Source organism: Centropristis striata, chromosome 14, assembly GCF_030273125.1.
Source record: "Centropristis striata isolate RG_2023a ecotype Rhode Island chromosome 14, C.striata_1.0, whole genome shotgun sequence".
In the NCBI taxonomy this organism is placed as follows: domain Eukaryota; kingdom Metazoa; phylum Chordata; class Actinopteri; order Perciformes; family Serranidae; genus Centropristis; species Centropristis striata.
In genome coordinates this window covers 6,475,717-6,495,208 of record NC_081530.1, presented here as the reverse complement: position 1 = coordinate 6,495,208, position 19,492 = coordinate 6,475,717, and the positions used below count along the sequence as shown (strand labels likewise).

Genomic DNA, 19,492 nt, shown 5'->3' with positions numbered 1-19,492 from the left:
GCTCTTCAGAATGTGTCGTCAATGATGTGTCTACATGTTGTGTCGGTGCTCCTCCCCAAGCAGGGTGCTACTGGATTAAAAGAATAAAGTACACTACTTTTTTTTTTTTTTTTGCACACATTTGAATTTATTTTTGAGATTTTGGCCATCATTTCTGCTAGATCTGATAGTGTTGAACTCATCGAAGTGAATGCTTAATGCTAAGATCTAGAAAAAAGATGAAACCCTTTAAACGAAAAAATATACTAGTGCAGTGCCCGTAGGAAGTATCTTTCTGTTCGTATTATACTTAGCTGCCAGTTAATAAAGTTTTGTTCCTACTGTTTTCGGAAGAAAGGGCTTAAATCTCCGCTTAGCATGCTAATCGCGCTACAACAACGTCTTCAACTCCATAAAACACTTGCTTTTCGTAAGGTACACACACCATCCAGCACATACACATTGAACATATATTCGCTGGAAACTTTGAATGTTATTGGAAAATCGAACCATGTATCGCACTTTAAAACTCCAAAAAATAGGTAGGCTAAATACACTTACAGATGAGATGAGTCAGGCTTAAAAATCTATAGTGAATTGTGTTACTGACCAGGTGTAGGCCTATCACACAATGGGGGCGGAGCTCCCCTAAAAGGCGTCCGATCGGAAACAGTGCAATGCTGCAACACGTCCTACGTAAACAATGATATATTGAAAAATGAATTAAAAAATGAGGATGCACACCTTTGTGCCAATGCTCAAGCCACATACAAAATCTGAGGTCAGTCTGACTAACAGTCAGCAAGATATGCCCTAGACCAGCTGTTCTCAACCTTGGGGTCCCGACCCCAATTGGGGTCGCGAGATGATTTCTGGGGGTCGCCAAATCATTTTGGAAGTCAGTGTTCATGTGTTAATGTGTTTTAGTCTTTTTTGGTCATTTCATGCATTTTTTGGGTCATTTTGTGTTTTATTTTTAGTTATTTTGTGTCTTTTTTGGTCATTTTGTGTCTTTTTTTGGTAATTGTATGTCTTTTTTTGGTCATTTTGTGTCTTTTTTTGGTCAATTTGTGTCTTTTTGTGGTCATTTTTTCTCATTTTGTGGTTAATTTGAGTCCTTTTTTGCTTAATTTTATGTAAGTTTTTGGTCATTTTGGTCAGAGAGATGTTTTAGTTGTTGTCTGCTTCATTATTTGTCCAAAATTCGTCCTATCAACTGAGTTTGTATGATCTGAACTGTGCGTGTGAGATTCTTTAACATGCATGTTAAATTGGGGGTCGTGACTCAAAAAGGTTGAGAACTACTGCCCTAGACACACACACACATAGATGCTTCTTGCTTTATAGATAGATATAATAAATAATAGATATTCAAATAATGCATGTGACCTGATATATTACTGAGAATATGTAAGGGCTGTCACACTACGCTAAATAGTAACACGTTGGACAGAAATAATAAAATCCTTTGTTGCCAGTCTGGAGAAAGCCAGTGTTGGTCCCATGGTCCTCATGCCACTCTAAACCTCCCTTAGGTTCTTTTTTTTTTGTTGAAAATTATATTTATTGCGTTTTTAGAATTAACATGACACATACATTTATGAGAGTTTACATGCCCACATTCTTAGATTAAAAAACAAAAAACAGACAAGACAAATTACCACTAAAACAAAGAACTAAACAAAGTAAAACCTTAGGTTCTGCTGGAGTTGGATTTTAGTTTTCATTTCCCCCCATACTTACCTCACCTCCTCCCTATTACCGTCTCTGAAAGCCTTCTTAGCATTAATATGGCCTTGATGTCCTTTGTTATCCACAGTTTATTATTAGCCAAAGTAGATCCTCAGACAAGAGCTCTGTTGTTTTTGATATTGACTGCTTTGCATATTTAGCTTATATAATTTGCTATTATTGAACCTCTGATGCAGCACTTTTATTTTTGCACATTGCAATTCTTCTTCTGGTTCTTTGACTTCTTTTAGAACGCTGCAGTCCTTCTGGTTCGACTTCAGTACCACCCATTTGAGGTTAAGTTTTATATATATCAAATGCCATATATGAAACCTCAATTTATGATATAATATATGATGCCTCGATTAACATTACCTTATATGATCTATTATATATCCTGCCTTAACTTTTATCACCTACTTAAATGTAAATATAACTTGAATGCAACTACTTTAAGATTAAACCAAATCAAATGTTCTGATTTTCAATATCAGTATAAGTATAATCAGCATCAAATGAATCTTGATCTCAAAATGCACTTAAAAAATGAAAATGTGCAGAAAACTAATTAATTCAACTTCAAATTGTCACCTTATCAATAAACACAATGTATTATACACTTACAGTGACACTTAAAGTGATTAGAAACCTGAATACCAAACGGCAAATAGCCTTCAATTATCAATTTCAAAAACACTCGAATGGCAAAGGTTCAGTAAAAGGGAATATGTTCCCTTTAAGTTTGGCACTTATGAGTTAATATGTAGTGACCCTCTAAATGATCTTGATTCTCTTGCAACACAGTAGAAGATAAGTACCAAGTAACTAAGTAACTCATAAGACAACTCAAATTTATGACAAAATTATGTTGGTTTAAACAACTGAAGGCTCTTACATGTGCATCTCAATAAATTAGAATATGATAGAAAAGTTTATGTCAGTAATCCAATTCAAAAAGTGTAAATAACACATTATATAGATCCATTACACACAGAATTAAATATTCCATGTCTTAATATATTTAATTTCTTCTAATTATTATGATTATGGCTTACATTTAATGGAATAAAATTCGGTGTCTCAAAAAAAATGTATTACAAAAGAGCAATTTTTAAAAGTATGTTTAATATAGAAACGTTGGAAAGTATGTCCATTTATATGACTCAATACTTGGTTGGGGCTGTTTGACTTGAACTACTGGAAATGTTTTTCCGCTACTTTTCCATCATATTATAATGTATTGAGATATGATTGAGATGCACCTGTTCTTTGAGAATCAGCCATTTACCAAAAAGAGTTGTAATTCTCAGTAAGACCAGCAGATGGAGAAGTCGTGTCATGCTTTCTCTTCTTTTTGCCCACAGAGTCAGAGGAGGAGGACGGCTAGTTCCTTTGATCTGTTCAGCAGCTGGTTAGGCCCTTCAGCCAAGAGAAAGAGAAACCCTCTTATTGTCAATATACCTAGAAAAGGCTGCACATCCCCTGAATGCTCTAGGTCTCTAGTTTGTGGTTGTAAAGTTTCATGAGGCTGTGATTATCCTAGAGGTCACAGCAGCTCATTTTATACACTGAGACTCAAGAAATGCCCTCACTGCAATGAACTGGCTACTACTGATGACTAACATCATCCCACATGAAGAGAACTGGACTCATTGAATCCACAAGAGTCTCAGCTTTACAGTGATACCCAGTTTATGTCATTCAAAGCCTGTTTAGGGACCTCAGTCTGCACAAATATTCAAATACAGTAGGCGGAAATGGCAAATTTTTACTGCATGAGAAAAACTATGTGGTTTTTGCCTTAAACTGCATGTTATCAGCATGTATATAAAAAGGAGACTTGTGGGAACAGAGAGCCTATTTTCATTCACATAGCATGACGTCAGAGGCAGTGGCGGTTCTAGGCCAATTCTACTGTGGGGGCCAAGGAGGGGCCAGTGTTTAGTCAGAGGGGCACATTAAAAATCGTCAAAAATGATATTTAAGCATTCAAAACCTTTATTTTAGCTAAAAGTCTCATATTTGGAAGAACTACATTGATTGAAGCAATGAGACTAACCAACATTAACCCTTTGATACACAACATGGGTCAAAAATGACCCGCATTAATTTCCCATGTTATTTAATGCTGCTGTGTGTTTCTTTGCTCTATCTTTTTAAATCAGTTTATTTTATGATTGAATAGTCCAAGTATTCTTTGAATATCTTTTTTTTTTTTATTAAAACCGATCATTCTATCCATTTTTCCTTTCATACTTTATGAAGAAAATAGATTTTGTATTATTACATCAAGTTTACACACATGGGTCAAAAATGACTCATTCATCCCAATTTGATTTAAAATGAAATGACCTAATACTATAATAATAGTAATTTGTTTCAAATAGTTACTTTAGCAGTAAGAGAGGCCAAACACTCATATATTTAATATATTTAACATGTTAATGTATAAATTTGTCACACAAACAGTGTATCTGGAAGGTATTCACAGCGCTTCACTTTTTCCACATTTTATGTTACAGCCTTATTCCAAAATTCATTCAATTCATTTTTCCTTAAAATTATACACACAATACCCCATAATGACATTTTTGACCCATGTTGTGTATTAGAAGCGTAATGATACAAAAAGGGTTTTTATTCAGAAAGTAAGAAATGAAAAAATTAGGATGTATGATGATCAAAAACAAGTTGATTGAGGAAAACCTGGAATACTGAATGATTGAGTTTTTATTTTCTATATCTTTGCAATAAATTAATTCCGTCGGGTCACTTTAGACCCATGTTGTGCATCAAAGGGTTAACAGTTATCTTTGTATGACAATGACATTTCTCTTTTTTTTGCACAATAACTTTTTTTATTTTGAAAGTGCAGTACAGTGACAATGATCTTTATATTTAGCTTTTATTGCACAATTAAACTATTATACAATGTTCACATTCTGGGTTCCTTTTGTGTACAATGACATATTGTTTGAACAAAATATAGGTAAGAATTGTTCCGTCGTTCATCGTTATAAATTTATCATTTTATTATTAATTTTACACAGGGGCCACAGCAGGGGCCAAGGGCTTCTTCACAGGGGCAGTGGCCCCTGTAGGCCCCTGTGTAGAACCGCCACTGGTCAGAGGTCACATGGCCGCTTTGAAAATCGCCAAAATAGACTTTGCAGAGTTTTTTTCAACAACTTCCCGACATGGTAGCCTAACATTTGGGCTCTATAGATTCATTAGATCTTCTAGTTTCATATGATATCACTATCTTCAGTATACTAAAATCAGCGTTTCATTCCGGCGGGACATCAGAACAGGTTAAATTGAACTATATATAATAGATTAGTATACAGTATGTAGATGAAAATAAATAAACATTTTTATGAATGACACATTGCTTAAAAACAAAAATGTCACCTTGGAAAGAGTCAGGGTTATCACAAATATATATATTTATGTTGACCTAGGTTAGCCAGCCTGTACTTAGTGTGTGTTAGAGAAAATCCTCAGAAACTCTGGTTGTCCTACAAGTGCTTTTGTGTTTTGTGACATTATAAAACTAGATTTTTTTCTGACCAAAAGTTTTGATAAGGTACTTCCGTGCACGTTTAGCATGAAATGCCTTTAATGAGAATCCCACTTCTCCAGATTCTTTCTGGAAGATTTGCAGAGGGAAAAGCAGTAGCCAATCAGTGGGCTGGATGCTCTGGAGCCCGTCCCTCACTGAGTCATATGTCGAACAGTTGTCAAGTTAAATAGGTGACCACACTGAAACCTTACTTTGACTTCAAAATAAGAACATGCACTTTCAGGTCACATGAAATCCTCAAACACTTAACAGACAGATATAAATTTACCTGAAGATGGTATTATGTAAGCATTTTGGCTTAAAATATTGAGATAACGTGATTGACATTCTCACACAAGCACCTCAGTAGTAACAATAGCCATTGTTAGTCTGATACTGAGCCACCACGAGGAAAACAAGCTGCTCCAAGTTTCTCTAGATATTTGGATTTAAAGAATTTCTGGTAACGCTTTATATTAAGGTCCTTGTAATAACCATTAATTAACAAGTAATAAGGCCCTTGTAAGTCCTTACAAGATGCTTATTAACATTATTGTGTGTTTATAAGCTTATATAAGTGTTAATAATGGCATTCCAAACAACCATGACCCACCCATTATGTCTTTGCCATGCCTTTATTAATCTTATTTTGTTTGCTTATTGATATTAAAATATACTTTATTGCTCATCTATTATAAGTTAACTATAAGTTAACTATGCTTTTTGCAACTAACGGATCTAAAGCAAGAACAATGCCTTATTACTTGTTAATTAATGGTTATTAAGGACCTTATTATAAAGCGTTACCGAATTTCTTTCTATGACAAGGCACTTGAAATAAGTTATTTGTTTTCTTGTTAATGTGACATTCCAAGAAAATACTGTCTTAAGTCCATGTGATAACAATGTTTACGTTGTCATTAAAAAAATGCAGTGAAAGCATAAAGAGGCACTTTTTACCGTGAAATGGATTTATAAAACCAAAACCAACCAAAGTAATTTTACATTGTTATTATAGTTGATTAAAGGAAAAAAAACTACTGCACATAAAAAATGCATCATCAGCTGAGTGGAGTGGATTATATTTGTAAAACAGTTGGTGATGTTGGCATAGACTTTTTACTTTTAATTATACATATTAATTGTTTTTACTGATTGTGATGCACTTAATACATTTGAATCAACTGTTGATGTGTTGTATTTAATATATGCATATATGATATTGATTTTGAAGTTTCTGATTCCCTTTCTTTGGAGTCATGCTCTGTGACGACTACTTGTCTGAAGAAGATCTTTGTTCGATTGAAATGTTGCAGCAGAATTACAGAATTACAACTGCTGGGAGCTTTAAATAGAGTTTGTCTGATTCTGACCTTTGTTTTTTTAAACCAGCACCTGGTGGAAGATTTTTGGATGTGCTTATCCCACACCCTGTCTCCATCACTGAACCTCAAAATGCTTTTTCAAAACCTTCTCTATACAGCCATTAATACAACATTGGTGGGGAAAAAATAAAACTAAATACTGACTTTTTTCTTTACATATTTATTAACTTTTCGTTGTTGTTGTTGTTGTTGTTTTGTTGTTTTTTACCTAAAAGTAGTCAAAACTAAATATATACTGAATAGCATAATAGTGGAATAAGATTAAAAATGAATCAAAGAGCATGTTGATGTTCCTTTTCGTTTTCTTTATTATCAAACCTCAAATTACACTGCCTCGGTACAGCGGGGAGAACACTTTGTCAATCTTAAGGGCTGCTGAAAAAAGAGGTGTCCCGTCATCAATAAAGCGCTGAATTCTTTCCGTTTTTCTCTCTGTGTTGGGGCGTATTTAAACATTCTGTAAACCACAATTGTAATTGCCCACAACTCGATGTATGCACGTTTTCCATGCACGCTGCTAGGTCTACTTTTAACCTTAAAAGGAACTCATACTGTTTATATTATGCTCCCAAACGCCCTCTAATATCTGACAAATCCCAGAATTGTATAGCACATTATTTCTGGTTTGAACCGGCTGTTACACAATCAGGAGGTCAGGATGTGGAATTTAACTGAAGCAGAAGACTTACATTAAAAGTAACAACAAAATATACCACTTGTAACAAAAATATACTATGTATACAAGTCTTTAACTGAAGGTTGCTAAACCCACCTCAATTTCCCCCCTAAATACTTAGTACTTGGCCTCAGGTTCATGACAATGTGTGCTAAATAGTTGTCCACTCTGCCATGTTAGCCTACTTAAAGTCAAGCTAATATAGAAACTGGCACCTTTACGTCAAACGACATGCACTTATTTTGAAAGCTCGATCTTGAACTTCCTGTATACTCCGGTCTTGTTATTTGGTTTTGACGCTTGGAGCTGTGTTCTTCCCAGGTTAGACCTGCCGCTGACTGAATATTTATTCCTGAAGGGTTTTGTTAGTCTGAAATATTATTTAAACACATTTTCCAAGGAATTATTATATTTCTTTTTGGACCGAGATGGGTTGCACTGGATTCACCTGCTCTAAACACTCCCTGTGTGCGCTCAACATCCTCTATGTTGTGAGTATCCTCAGCACAATGTACCATATGGTTTATTATACTGGCACTTTTATCCACAGACATTGTTTCATCCATCCTGAAAATAGGCTACAGTGCAGGAAACGTAGCGCAGTAATGAGGTTAATTATCAATTATTCACTGTGGGACAAGGATCAGGTGATCACTGTATTCATAACATCCACCCGACGAGAAATAAGCCGGCTTCCTTCATATATTTAACCGTCCTGGCTTTAAGAGTTTAAATGTTATTTATTTCTGTTACAGAGGACAACATGTCTCTGCTCCAGCCTCTGATAGCTCTTATCATTGCTGTTTTCTCAACTTGAACTCAAGGTGTGTGTGTGTGTGTGTGTGTGTGTGTGTGTGTGTGTGTGTGTGTGTGTGTGCGCGTGCGTGCGCGCGCGTGCATGCATGTGCGCGCGACCCCTACAGGTTCCAACACGGTCATAGTACAAAGATCATTTCAAAGAGCTACTACAGGTGCATCTCAATACATTAGAATATGATGAAAAGTCCATTTCCAGTAGAAGTCAAATAGCCCCAACCAAGTATTGAGTGCATACTGTCCTAAAAAAGCCTAACTGCAGTAACTACATTTTTGGTCAAAATTGAGTTATAACTAAAAATGAACTCTTTGATGTCTGTTTAATCTTGTGACAAAGTTTTTCATTTCAGTTTTGCTTTGTTTCAGAGAAATAGTACTGTGATACAGCTTAGCTTTGTATAAAGTACAAGTATTTCAATATTGTACTTAACTACAATACTAGAGTAAATGTACTTGGTGACATTTCACCACCGGACTTAATAAAGGTTACTGGGAATTTAACACAATGCTTGCAAAGCAAACAAAACTACAGCGAGTTATAAACTAATTTATGTGGCATACTATTTAACTTTACCTCAAAATTCTTCTACATGTGATGAACCAGGTTCAACAGTGATGTTGTGTTTCATGTTAAATCTCGACCTGAAAAGTAACTAAAGCTGTCAGATAAATGTAGTGGAGTAAAAAGTACAATATATGCCTCAAAATGTAGTGGCGAAGAAGTATATAAGTTACATAAAATGGAAATACATTTACATTTTATATTTTAAGCTACTTATACCCTACTTGAGTATTTCCATTTTAAGCTTGTTTACCCTACATCTTAGAGGTTTTATCCCGATACTTGAGGCACGATACAATATTATTGCGATTTTAAGCATTTTGCTATATGGTGAGTATTGTGATACAATATATTGCGATTCAACCGAGAATATTCTCAGTCTATTCATCTCACTTCAGTCTTTTTATTTCTCCACAATGAGAGTCAAACCCACAAACTGACCAACAAAGTATTCAGTCAAACTGAACTAAACTGATATCAAACATGTATGGACGACAACAACTGCAGCATTTTCTCAAACTTTCCTCGACTTTAAGCTTCACTGCTCTGATTTTTTTTAAATTAAACATAAAAAAAGCCTAACTTTGCAGCTTTATTTCAACAACTTCCCGACACAATATCCTGCAGCACATGCTGCTTATAGCTTCCTTAAATCTTCTAGTTTCATATGATACTCCAGGATATATCTAAAAGTGAGCGTGCTACGGCCCGCCATCGAATCTCCTTAATATCGGTACTTGGCAGACATGAATCGATATTATATTGCCATGAAAAATATCGCAATATTTCTGTTCAACTCCATTTGTTCACTCATTCATTATCCCTAACCGCTTATCTGCACTCGGGTCGCAGGGGGCTGGAGCTGATCCCAGCTGGGCTGACACATAGAGACAGACAATCACTCTCTCATTCACACCTACCAGCATGTTTTTTTTTGGACTGTGGGAGGAAACCAGAGGACCCGGTGAGAACCCACGCTGACATGGGGAGAACATGCAAACTCCACACAGAAGAGCGACCCTCTTGCTGTAGACCTCAACTACATTTAGCTTACACCTATAGTTGCTAGTTACTTTGCAGATAAGGATTTTGTATACAAAGTTTTTGGTACGCTTTATAATAAGGTCCTTAATAACCATTAATTAACAAGTAATAAGTCATTGTTCTCGCTTTAGATCCGGTAGTTGCAAAAAGCATAGTTAACTTATAGTTAACTTATAATAGATGAGCAATAAAGTATATTTTAATATCAATAAGCAAACAAAATAAGATTAATAAAGGCATGGCAAAGACATAATGGGTGGGTCATGGGTGTTTGTAATGCCATTATTAACACTTATATAAGCTTATAAAGACACAATAATGTTAATAAGCGTCTTGTAAGGACTTACAAGGGTCTTATTACTTGTTAATTAATGGTTATTACAAGGACCTTAATATAAAGCGTTACCCAGTTTTTTAATCCATAAGTTTGCATTGTTATAAATGAATGCAGAAGTAATGTAATCATATTAAGTATGATATAACACAGTCACAGCTGCAGGTGAAAGCTTCTTTCTGTGTGTGCCTCGCTTACTCTGGCTCTCACACACACACACACACACACACACACGCACATTATAAGACATCACACTAAATATATATCCTTTATTTAACCAGGTAAAAGTCTCGTTGAGATTTAAAAAATCTCTTTTCCAAGAGAGACCTGGCCAAGAAAGAAGCATAAATAGTGACAAATTACAACATTTAAGCACAGTTAACATAAACAGTTAAATACAAATACAGCCATCACAACAACACTAAAGGAGCCTCAGTAGAGACTTATATGGAGCAGTCACACTGACTAAGGGAAATTATTTCTTTATTCTTTATATTCGATTTAAATTCACCGATTGTGATCAACTCAGACAATTTCAATTCTTTTTGCAGATTGTTCCATGATAAAGGGGCGGCGTAACTAAAAGCTTTCTTACCTAATTCAGCTTTTGAACCCAGGACAAAGTTCATGCATGATATGAAGCTCATCCAGATCTTTGTCTTCTGGATAGGCTTTCATCCTTACAAGTTAATTTTATTATAAACTGAGCTGCCTGAAGCTAATAATGATTTTGAAATTAAGAAAAAAAAAATATTGTATCGATTGCATATTTCACAAAGCATATCATGACAGTAGCATTCACACTTCTGTGCGTGTGTCCTGCAGATGGTGAGCCTGCTGATGATCGGCATCGCAGCATGGGGGAAGTGGTTTGGTCTGGTCTCCAGTTTCCAGGTGGTTGGAGGCATCATTGGTGTGGGCGTCTTCCTCTTCTTTGTGGCCCTGGCAGGCCTCATCGGGGCCATGAAGCATCACCAGGTTCTGCTCTTCTTCGTATCCTCCATGCTCATGCTATGGCTGCTATAAGTCACTCTTGTTGTACATCTATAAATAAACAGGGCATCTTTTCTCTGAATAACTACGTCAGCTTCACCTGATTGTTGATGATTTGGCACAATCGAGGAGTTTTCATTACTGTAAAGCTGACTTTAAATGTTTGTGGAGCTGTTGTCATAGTTACAAGCCCCTTAAAAGAATAGTTCAACATGTAGTTTCTTTTCAAGTGTGGGGTGGGAATTATGCTGCGTGATTATTATAGAGCTAAGGTGGGGATGTGGTTAGCTTAGCTTAGCTTAGCATAAAAACTGGAAGCAGAGGGAAACAGTAGCCTGCACCACATGATTCCATCTTACAAAGAAATTGTGGTTTCTGCTGAGTTTCTGTTCATATATGGATCAAACAAAATACTTCTGAACCAGGCTAGCAGTTTTAGCCTTCATGCTATACCACTCTGAGCACATCCTGACTCCAGCTCTGTGCTAAACACATGAGCATGAGGTTGAGAAAAAGATTTATTTCCAAAACTGTTATGTCCAAACTATTATTCATTGTTAGCCAATATACACTCACTGGATACTACCTGAGTATTGTTGCTGATCATGTCCATCTATTTATGACCACAGTGCACCATCTTCTGTTGTCTACTCCCAGCAGGTTAACATCTAATCATCTTAAAACTTCCACAGTCACCACATCTCACCCAATAAAGCACCTTTGGGATGTGGTGGAATAGGAGATTTGCATCATGGATGTGCAGCCTTTTCTTAGCATAAATCAAATCAAATCAAATCAAACTTTATTTATATAGTGCTTTTCATACATAAAAATGCAACACAAAGTGCTTTACAAAAAATAAGAATAAAAACAGACAATAAAAATTACAAAACCCACCCCTCCATCCCCCACATACACATCTGTAAGTATACATACACAAACATGCACACACACACATTTAGTCATGCACGCACACAAACACACACTCAGACTCACACACAGCACATATTGATTGACAGTGTAGAGACATGGCAAGGCACCGAGGATCCAGATAAAGTGATAATAAAGCAAGCTTAGCTCTATAAATGTCCACTCACTCCTACTATAGTTATGTTTCTCTGGGTATAAGCCAAACAAAAATATTTTAGGGTCCAGTAAAATTTGTTTTGAAATAATCTTCTCGACTATAGCTCTTACCTCCTCCCAGAGTATTTTAATCTTTCTACATTCGAGTTCACTATTTACTCTGAATTTTGAAGACACATTTAGAGTTTGACATCTGTTTGCTGATTGTGAAGCATATTTGGACATTTTAAAGTGATTTTCAGTAACAAAGTGTAGAAAATGTACATGAACACCATAGATAATATATTATATGGATCCTTGACTTGTCATGTTTATGACCCAAAGCTGCTTTTAATCCTACAGTCTATTCTCTTTACCTCAGTGTTCTGGTTTGGGTGAAATTAATTTGCATTCATGTATGCATGCAATAAGAACCAGAGACGCATCGAGTTTCACAAAGAAACAGTGCATACAGCTCTATTTCCAGCCCTACAAACTACTCTACTTAAGTGAAGCATGGACTTTAAATGCAGTGGTTTTGTAACTCTAGTGAGCAGGATTTGTGCTGCATATTTATTGTTTCTCCTTGACACTGAAGCTCAGTACATGATCGTCCTGTTCATGGTGTTTATTGTGCAGTTCTCTGTTTCCAGTGCCTGTTTGGCCATCAACAGTAATCAACAGGTAAGATTAAAAAATCTTCAGTTTCTCTAATAAAGCAGCTTTAAGAAGGAAAATCCATCCTATTTCCCAGTTGTTTGGTTGTTTGATTTTGTGTTCATACTAAGCACTGATAACTAATCGCCAACTTCAAAACCTACACTGTAAAAAAAGACGACAATATCTACTCAATAAAATTTAGGCAACAGATTGCATGCAATTTTATCTATTACATCTAACTACGTTACAAGTTGAGTTAATAACAACTTAACAGGAAGTGCCTGTCAATTAAAAACGGACTAAATCTATTGTGTTGGATTTATTCAAAATTCTCTTGATTTGGAATTACATACACATAAAGATTATATTTAATGTGATCAAAATAAGTAGATTCTATCTCAAATATTTTTATATTAAAGTTACTTAAACATCTGCCTCAAAATCAAGGACGCATTTATATTTTATACATTTTATCAAATATATTAAGTAAAATGAAAATGACTACAGAATAATTTATTTAGTGCTCTCTGCTTCTCGTTGGCTTTTTTTATCACAATGTAGAGTGTTGATTTTATTATTTTATGTTTTTTTTTATTTGTATAAATGCATATTTTATTTTGTGCGGGCAGTACATTTTATTTATTTTATTTTATTTTATTCTATTTTAATTTATCTTATCTTTTTTTGTATTTTACTGTTCTATTGTTTACTTCATGTCTTTGTACTGTATTATCTATTTATTGTTGTGCAGCACTTTGGAAACCTTGTGTTTGCTAAAATTGTGCTATATAAATGAAGTGGATTGGATTAGAAATACAGTACGTCTACAGCTGCAGCTTATAGAGGCAGCAGTGTAATGCAGCCATAAAGGGGTGTTTCATTTCTAAGCAGTCAATGTATATTTGCCTCAAACAGCATATATAAACTGTGCAAACATTAGCTAAAAGCTAGCGATAGATAGTATATACAATATTTTCCAACCATGCGTTTGCCTGTGTTGACAGCTTAGTCTCTGAGTGATGTCAAAACTTAGCAGTAAATTAGTACATAATTAATTCTTGGAATCATCAAACATCTCAACATGATGCTGTTAAATATCTACCAAGGGAACATTTGTCCTGTCCTTTTAATTCCAGTCTCAGGGGAACAGTGATGCACCAGTCAGAAATGAATTTGAATAGTTAAACACAGAGAGAAACCTCAGCATCCTCGGGGAATTACAGCTTATTGGCAGTGATGAATATCATCACTCTCCAGGAAGTTGCTTGGCTTCTGTTTGTGGTGTCAATAATGAAGTGGAAGTGATTTTGGCACTGTGTAAAAAGCTCTAATGACCCAGAGAGCAATGCCTTTCTGTATACTGAATATAAAATGATGACATCATTTAAAGTATTTGTTAGGCAGCTTGGTTAAGCAGACAGCTCTAGAAATAAAACACAGTACTTGACTGGTCACAAAAAAAGGACGATGAGACAAAAAGCATTACCATAACTATTCTTTTTGTTCGCTAAATGCAATATGCAATGTATTGCACGTTTATTCATGATCCCATCCACACATGTTTTCAGGCCTTCTATGAAAAGATTCTACTTCTGACATGTCTGGCATCACTTCTTGATTATAATTTAAATCGCATCTACTCCTTCTCGAACCTGGTCTCGCAGGAATCCGTGAAATAGCCACGGATTTGCTTAACTCAAAATCCGTGGAATAGCCACGGAATCACTCAAATTTCCGTGAAACTGACACGGATTTTCGCTACAATGCAAGTTAATGACAGTCATATCCCTTGGCTATTCCATGGATATTTTTTCCGATTGGTTTGTTCCAAGTCACGTGACTTTCAAGGTCCTGGCGGTCAGAACAAAAAACACGGTGGACAGTTCTCTCATTTTTAGTGAAAAAATCAATATTTTGACTTTCTGCATAAAAATGGGTTTTGATCACATTTTAGCGAGAAATATATGTTTTATTTTCTAAATATTCACTCAGTGAATGTACATAATCACTTTGTATGTTGGAATAGCCACGGGATATGACTGTCATTAACTTGCATTGTAGCGAAATCCGTGTCAGTTTCACGGAAATTTGAATGATTCCGTGGCTATTCCACGGATTTTGAGTGAAGCAAATCCGTGGCTATTTCACGGATTCCTGTGAGACCATGTTGCCTTCTCCCTTGTTGAAAAATCAAGAATACAGATATCAAGCTTGCATACTTGTATGTCTCATAAACAGGATTAGGATTTTACATGCTCAAACACATAAACAGGATACTCATATCCATGGAAACCCATTAAATGATATGATGAATGAACTACAATGAACAATGAAACACTAATTTACTACTACTACTGTTTCTACTGTTTCTACTATTGCTTATGTTACAGGAACAGCTGCTGGAAGTGGGATGGAATAACTCTCAGAGCACTCAGAGGGATGTGGAGAAGAGTCTTAACTGCTGTGGCTTCAAACAGGTGGACCCAAACCTCACCTGTGATGCTGTGAGTCTGGGTGAATCCAAAGTTTCCTGTCCCCTGCAACATTGCAGCATGTTAAAATAGAATGATGGTTCCTTATTCTCACAGTCGTTTGAATAATAGCAGTAACATTTCATTTGAAATCATAAATTCTACCAACCATGCTGCCTGAAGCATTTGGACTGTATTTTTCTAAACCGAATGTTGTGTCTCCTGCAGGCTTGTTTCCCCAACCATTCCTGTCTGCCCTGTGCAGATAAGATCCAGGAGCATGCTGGAGAGGTTCTTCACTTTGTAGGAGGGATCGGACTCTTTTTCAGCTTCACCGAAGTGAGCCATCACAAATGCAACCCTGCTGGTTGCTAGATGCTGAGCATAGTTCAACTACAGAATTAATAAAACTTTAAGCATTATTATTATTAGCAGTAGTAGTAGTAGTTTAATTACAATAATAATGGCAATAGTAGTACTACCAGTGGTAGCAGCAGCACTAACTGTAGGTCAGTGGCGGACTTGCCCCCCCTCATGCCTCCGTTGTTGAAAAAGCGCGCTAAAGTGCCTCTAGAGTGGTGAAAACAAGAGGAAGCGCCTTATTGGCTGCCCTTTACACGTGCAAAAATGATTGAGTGCCCTCTACGGTGCCCCTTCATATAATAAATTGTGATGATGTGTCCTCTAGTGCGAAAAAAATTGATAATGTGCCTTAATGAGTGCCCTTCTGCTGCTCTTTTAGTGCCCTTCTAGTGCCTTCTGCTGCCATGGTGCCTCTCTTCGGTAGCTGATGAACGGGGAATGTGAAAGAGGCGTTGCTTTTATGTGGCGTCGATATAACGGACAGCTACATCGAGTGGTACTAAAATCTGCAACAAAGCAAAAAGTGGATTAACAGTTTGCCTGTACCCGTAGTAGAAAAGCGAAATTAGATGCCAAGTTAGAAAACACAATAAAGTGTCCTTGCAATAGAGAAAAAGAATGATCTGCAGCGATTACAAAAGTGTCACATTAGGATATCAATAAAGATTCTATAATACGGTATCGCCCAACTGTGAAAAATGTTATGAGGTTTTTGCTCTCATTTAGCTCTCAAAGTGAAAAAAAATTACCAATTTTCGGTTTGGTTCAGTACCATATCATTAATTACTTTGATCTGGATCTCCTTTTAACTTAATGCTAATCCTAATCAAGGATGAGGACTATTTCATCATACGTCATGCATCATAGCCTTTTGCATGCTGGTGGGGCTCCATGTTGTGCAGTATGTGTCCTTTTTATTTTTTCGCCCCTGCCCTTCAAACAGAGTCCGCCACTGCAGTAGGTGTTGGTAGCAGAAGTAGTAGCAGTAGTTACAGTCATATGAAAAGGTGTTTGAGCATTTATTCCATATCGTTAATATCAGTTTCTTCCACTAGTTGAACTAGTGAAAGACAAAATGTTTACTACTTGAAACATCTTTTGAGTTTGAGTTTACCATTTGACTGGTTAACCAAATTTTTTTCAACTATGAAAACATGAAAGAAACCATGTTCACTAGTTAAAAGGAGGCGTTGGGTAGAACCATGCCTTGATCTTTTCCTTCCTTAGTTCTCCAGCTCAGTATTAAAAGTAGCAACCAATCTGGATTCTGTTATTATCCTGTCTCCTTTATTGACATGTTGTGCACCAATGAACACAGGAACACCACAGGAACTGCAACTAGTTAAATTGTGGTTGTAAGTTGCATGTTAATTGCATGTGGGTCTATTTTGACCTTCCTGGTTAACTAGTGAGGCTAAAAAGGTTTAGAATTAAAATGGAAAGGCCAAAATGTCCGCTAGTTACACTGGCTGGGGTTGTTTTCACCTTACTAGTTAACTAGTTACACACTATCACTTGCTAGTTAACTAGTAAAGGCAAAAACTCTTGATATTTGCTTTCATATACAGATGCCTTTCAGTTCCCAGAACTTTTTTGGAATATGGGTTGTGGTAGAATACCTTCATTGTGAGTTGATGCAGATGTTTTACTCTCAGTATCTGACTGTCAGGTGTTCTTTTGTCAGATTCTTGGAGTGTGGCTCACATATCGCTACAGGAACCAGAAGGACCCCAGAGCGAATCCCAGTGCTTTCCTGTGAGACAGCACCAGTTTCAGCCCATCTCAACACCTCTATGGACCTTCTCTATAAATACTAGACTGACCTTTGTGTTTACCATCTGCTGCTGTTACAATATGATGTGTTTGGTTTTTCAAGAGTGAAAGTGTGTTCAGAAAACAAGTGGTTTTGTGTGACAGCTCTGTAACAGGAACATGTACAGTCAGTACACTGATGGTGACTACAGCAATCTGCTGTATCATTCTGTATTAACTATTTATGCAGCCTGGCTATTGTGAACCATCAACACTTTTGTTTGTTGACCCCACTGAACACAATAATGGGAACTGCTACTATATATTGCTCTGACTACATTATTTTGACCATGTGTGAAAGAAAAATCGTGTGTGTGTGTGTGTCAGTAGTCTACCAGTTTTTTCTTGTTTTCTTGTATTTTTCTCTTAGTTATGTGTGGTGTGTTTGACCCATAGACTGTATAAAATGGTTTGACCATTTGCATGACTCTTCTGCAAATATGAGTTTTATGAGAGCTGCAATGATGATTCTATGAAACCCCAGTCTGAGCCTTTGTACTGTTAACCACAATAAAATGTCTTTTCTTTCTTCTCCCTAAAAGCATTTGTTTTTTATAAGTGTAGAAAATGTTCAAATTTAACACAGCACAAAAAATATTGTTGTCTATAATTTTCTTTAAATAGGGATATATATATATATATATATGTATGTCCACATAAAGATTATATCAACTTGTTTCAGATCCAAGTCAACCAGTTTAATGAGATTCCTATTATTTAGGCAAAATATTGAGAAGAAGCTGATCTTGACTGGAAACAGCCATCCTTTTCCCCTGCAGTCAGCCAAAAGTTCCTGGTATTTTGCTCTCTTTCTTTCGGGGGCTTCATCCCACCCTTCTTCCCATGGGACTGTGAGTTCAGTGAGAATGCTTTTCTTTGCATCATCAGACCACAGCACCACATCATGCCTCAGGGTTGTCTGGACAACCGGGGGGAAGTGAAGCCTTCCTCCTAGGTCTACCTTCATGTCCCAAGACCAGGCCGTTTGCAGTAGGCTGGTCCTTGATGTTGCTGTGGTTGGTGGCTTTTATCTCTCCCTCACAAACTGGATGGATGTTTTCCTCCCATGTGGTTGGTGTTTCTTGCATCTCTGCTGAGTGTTTGCCAGAGTCATGAGCACCTTGTCATGACGCCATGTGTATCTCCCTTGGGTGAGTGCGCCATGGTGCCCTTCTGTCTTGCTTGCACAATAGGTCCTCTCTCATGTCCCACAAGTTAGTTGGAGTCGGGAGTGTGTCACATGTTATGTGCTTAGGACATTACAATGAGACTTAACAGTGAGTGGGAGTTGTATGTGTTTTTCAAACTTCTATGTCTTTATTGTAATTTTCACAGTGTCTGATGAAGTACAGAGAGAGAGAAAAATAAACCTTCAAGACATCTGTATAAATTTTGTTTACACACAATTTATATAGCATTTATTCCTAAACATTTAATCCAAATGGCTATAATTTAATGGTTTGATTCTGCAAACTGTCTTTTTAATTTAGAATTTCCTGTATATATATATATATATATATATATATATATGTATATATATTTAATTCTGATAAATATGCTCCTTTCTTTATAGCAGGTAAACATGCTCCTTATTTTTTTATATGCAGGCAATGATGCTATTTCTAAATGTGCTTCACAGCTTTCGTCAATAGGTGGTGCCATTTAGGAAGTCTAACATGTAGCACAATGCTCAACTGCACACTGCAGTCAGTGGTACTTGGTTCAGGGGGCGTACACTGTAAAAAAGATAAACAATAGCTACTCAATAAAATTGAGGCAACAGATTGCACGCAATATTATTAATTAAATCTAACTACGTTACAAGTTGAGTTAATAACAACTTAACAGGAAGTGTCTGTCAATTAAAAATGGACCAATTCTATTGTGTTGGATTCATTCAAAATTCTTTTGATTTAGAATTACATACACATAAAGATTATATTTAATGTGGTCAAAATAAGTAGATTCTATCTCAAACATTTTTATATTAAAGTTACTTAAACATCTGCCTTAAAATCAAGGACGCATTTATATTTAAT

General features: G+C 36.2%; 1 protein-coding gene across 1 annotated transcript; it reads left to right on the top strand.

The window, feature by feature from the left end:
• The first annotated feature begins 7,615 nt into the window (after nt 1-7,615).
• On the top strand, nt 7,616-17,994 carry tspan13b (tetraspanin 13b). Its single transcript, XM_059350816.1, has 6 exons — nt 7,616-7,824; nt 10,915-11,082; nt 12,751-12,831; nt 15,198-15,311; nt 15,507-15,617; nt 17,326-17,994. The coding sequence occupies exons 1-6, from the start codon at nt 7,762-7,764 to the stop codon at nt 17,398-17,400; spliced, it is 612 nt and encodes a 203-aa protein (XP_059206799.1). The 5' UTR covers nt 7,616-7,761; the 3' UTR covers nt 17,401-17,994.
• Nucleotides 17,995-19,492: the final 1,498 nt, after the last annotated feature.